Source organism: Amaranthus tricolor, chromosome 8 (genome assembly GCF_026212465.1).
Source record: "Amaranthus tricolor cultivar Red isolate AtriRed21 chromosome 8, ASM2621246v1, whole genome shotgun sequence".
NCBI classification, from domain to species: domain Eukaryota; kingdom Viridiplantae; phylum Streptophyta; class Magnoliopsida; order Caryophyllales; family Amaranthaceae; genus Amaranthus; species Amaranthus tricolor.
The window spans coordinates 24,985,851-24,989,565 of record NC_080054.1 but is presented as its reverse complement, the minus strand read 5'-3'; the positions used below and the strand labels follow the sequence as shown (position 1 = coordinate 24,989,565).

General features: G+C 30.4%; 1 protein-coding gene across 1 annotated transcript; it reads left to right on the top strand.

Annotated features, from left to right (window-relative positions):
* The first annotated feature begins 2,173 nt into the window (after positions 1–2,173).
* Positions 2,174–3,253, top strand: LOC130821705 (putative F-box only protein 15). The gene has a single exon (XM_057687493.1). The coding sequence runs from the start codon at positions 2,174–2,176 to the stop codon at positions 3,251–3,253; it is 1,080 nt and encodes a 359-aa protein (XP_057543476.1).
* The last annotated feature ends 462 nt before the right edge of the window (positions 3,254–3,715 follow it).

Here is a 3,715-nt window from a genome sequence, read left to right as displayed (position 1 = left end):
AACTAATTAGTAATTAGTAACTAGTAACTAAGCAACTAGTGATTTTTATATGTTTGAGATATGAAATAATATATATCATCTTTAATTAGGATTAATCATAGTCAATCTATGATGACTAATAAAGATCAAAGTCTAATTTGTCTTTTATACTGCCTCTTTGGAGCCCACTGTCCCATTACAAAGCTGATCAACACAGTTAAAAGGTTCAAATCATGAGCTAATTGCACTGATCGACGCAGTTCAATAGCACAACGAAAATGCTTCGATGTGCATATATAGCAACTTGTGTAACCTCGATGCCAAAATGATCAAAAATTTAAAATGCGCATAAAATTTAATGTAAACTTCAAAATGACGCAAAATTTCACACAATAGTCTAAATAAAACATCAAATTCAGAAAACATTATGCGAAAAAAGTACGAAAATGTCACTATGTTATAAATTAATGTTTGCAACATATTATCCACTAAGCTAAGGAAGCATGATGAGATCTATCAAAACTAAGGAAGCAAATAGAACAACAATGCCTTAAAATTGAACCTTCTCGATCAAGCGAATACCCACTATAATTAGGCACTGGTATTTGCGAAATACCCACATCAATCATTTTGGTGGTTTTGTTTAGTTGGCCTCTTAAGACAAGATACTCCATTGGAGTCAGAGAAAACATAATAACTAAGCAATGAAGATACTAAAACAATTAGCAGGGGAAGATACTATTGAAAGAAAACTTACACTCAAAATAAAAAAATACTATTCACTCAAATATTTAAAGAAAACGAAAATTTTAAAAAATGAAAATACTAATCTAAAGAACAATTACCCGGAATTGAAAGATTTGGGAGATTTTGGATAGCTAAGTGAAAAATGATGAAGAATTTTAGTAGAGAAGGTGTGAAACGGCAATTTTAGGGCAGATAGGCAAATTTTTGATTTGGGAGAAAAATTTTAGTAGAGAAGGTGTGAAAAATGTGGATATACGCAACTTTTTTTGTAATGACTATAATTTGCCAAAATTTTACTTAATCAATAACAAATATCAAACTTATAACGATAATTTCTTTTGATTAAGCACAACAATGTATAAACAATTTAAGTCTCAAAGAAGATCCTTTCTGATGGGACAATAACCCAACCACCAATGACATAACACCCATGTAATGGTTAAAATAGACATATTTATCCGTTAAAACAATCCTATAGTTACAAATTTTTCTCATACGAGCAACAACCTGTTTTGAGCTTACTTTGTTCGTTTTGTTCTTGCCTTGGAAATTAAGATTTGATATTTGTTTTATCTCCCTATATATATATATACATATATATATATATATATATATATATATATATATATATATATATATATATATATATATATATATATATATATATATATATATATATATATTACAAGGGATTTTTCCTTAACATACTTAAAATTCCAACATAAGAAAACTCACTAAATAATTTATATCTACATACACTTATTTACTCACGCTTAAATAAGTGGGGAAGATAATTGACTTATGTTACATTAAACTATGTTTATTAAGTGTGCTGATAATTAACCTCACTTACATGTGTGGGAAAAATATGCTTAAGACAAATATTATTATTTGTGCTAAAATTACACACATATTGGCAAAACCAGATATTTTCGGATATTCTATTTTCTACTTTTATATTTTTTTTGATTTTTTATTTTTAAAATTTATAAATATTTTTTCATAAATTTTTTTTTTCTTTGGTTATTAAATTTACTACTATGTACAATTCCCAATTATAACTAAGTTGTACAATTCCCAATTATATTCTAAGTTTAGAAAATTAAGCTTTTTTCTTGATGTTAAAAAAAAGCTTGATTATACTCCTCCATCTCTTAGAAAACTTAAAATTAAAAAAAAAAAAAAAAAAATTTGACAGTCTCATACAAGACGACCACATTTATTTATACTCCTCCATCTCTTATTCAGTTTCATTTTTTGGCGGGAAAAACAATTTTTCCGTAATACTTTATACAAAATTGTTTGTTTGTATCATGATCAGTTGTATACAAAATTTTCCTTATTATGATATTTGTTTCTTTCTTGGCCATTTAATCCCATTCGTCCTTCTATCTTTCTTTCTTTCTTTCTCTGATATTTGTCTTCTAGTTTGCTTAGGAACAAAATCATGAATAACACTTCCCTTTATCTTCCATTTGATATATGGACCCAAATTTTTGCTTTGCTTTCTGTCGAAACTCTAGTGAGATGCCGGGCTGTGTGCGCATCTTGGCGCGCTTACATCGAATCCCCTTCTTTCATCTCCAAGCATCGCAATCTTTACAATAAACACCATTTAATTTTAGGTTATTCTACACGATTAGACCTACATCGTGTCACCAACGGTCGGAGATTTACCACTCTTGCTTTTCTTCCTCCTTTTTCTGCTCATGTTTTCATACCATGGATTTATGGAGGCTGCAATGGGTTATTTCTAATCACCTTAAATTTTGATCAAGATTATATATGTTTGTGGAATCCCTTTCTCAGAAAATCTTTGATTCTTCCACCTTGTCCAATTGTTTCTCGCTTTCAATCTGTTCATTATGTTATAGGATTTTCCACCTCTTGTGATGATTATAAGGTGCTTGCCTATCGTACCAAGTATAAACCGGCAATGGCAGTTTATTCACTTAGAAACCACATTTGGACTATTAAAATCAATCCCATGAATGCCGATGCTTGGACTTCATTAAGGACCCCTTTTTCTCCTAACAAATATGTTTATTGTGGATGGATTATTTACTGGTTTACTGAAAGTAATCCCGGAATTATCCGCTCTTTTGATTTTAATATGGAAGAATTCAATAACCTGGCAGTACCTGAGCCGCTAAAAGAATGTAAGATGTTAGTTCTTTTCGCCATCAATGAGTTGTTAGCTGTTATGTCATCGTCTTGCATATGGATTTTGGAAAAGTATGATGGAGAGTACACATGGAGGGAATGGTGTTCGGAATCATGGATAAAAACTGTTTTTGATATATTTAAAGAACACTATCTATCTACTATCAAGGTTTTGTTTGTTGAGGAGACAAATACATTTCTAATGATTGGGGTTGATGGTAGTGTATATTTTTATCAAGTTACAAGCGGGGTGTTAGGAATGTTGAGAAATGAAGCTGGTTATTTTCTTGCCGTGGTTGATTATGTGGAGACCTTAGTGTTGCTTACAGGAACAGAAGGGATGACATTTCAAACCTTTCCTTGATTAATTAATGAGAATTGCTTCTTAAGAACTCATGGCGTATAAAGAAATTCCACGTTTACAATAATCTGTAAGATCATTTGGTTTGCTTGTTATTAGTTTAGTTGTTGTAAATAGGTTATAGAATTGGAAGTAAGAACGATTTTAAAAGCATTTAATATACTAATAAATCAGTATTGTTCATAGAATTTTCCATTATTGCATTGCCTTAAATAAATATACACATTATACTCAAACACAACAGCTAGATTGCATTGATATATTGGCAATAAAATACCTATAAAAGGATTAATTCTCTCTACTTCTCTTCTCTTTTAACGTACATAAGTCACCGTACTCATTAGTCATTAGGCTCCGACGGTCTGACCCCTTACAAGTTAATGTGGTTTAGTGGTTAAGAGTAGAGATGGCAATGGGTCAAACTCGGATCAACTAATGCATACTCTAATTTTGCTACAATTAAAA

Bases quoted from the DNA above. Each gene is read 5' to 3' on its own strand.
- LOC130821705 (XM_057687493.1), top strand. From the start codon at position 2,174: ATGAATAACACTTCCCTTTATCTTCCATTTGATATATGGACCCAAATT.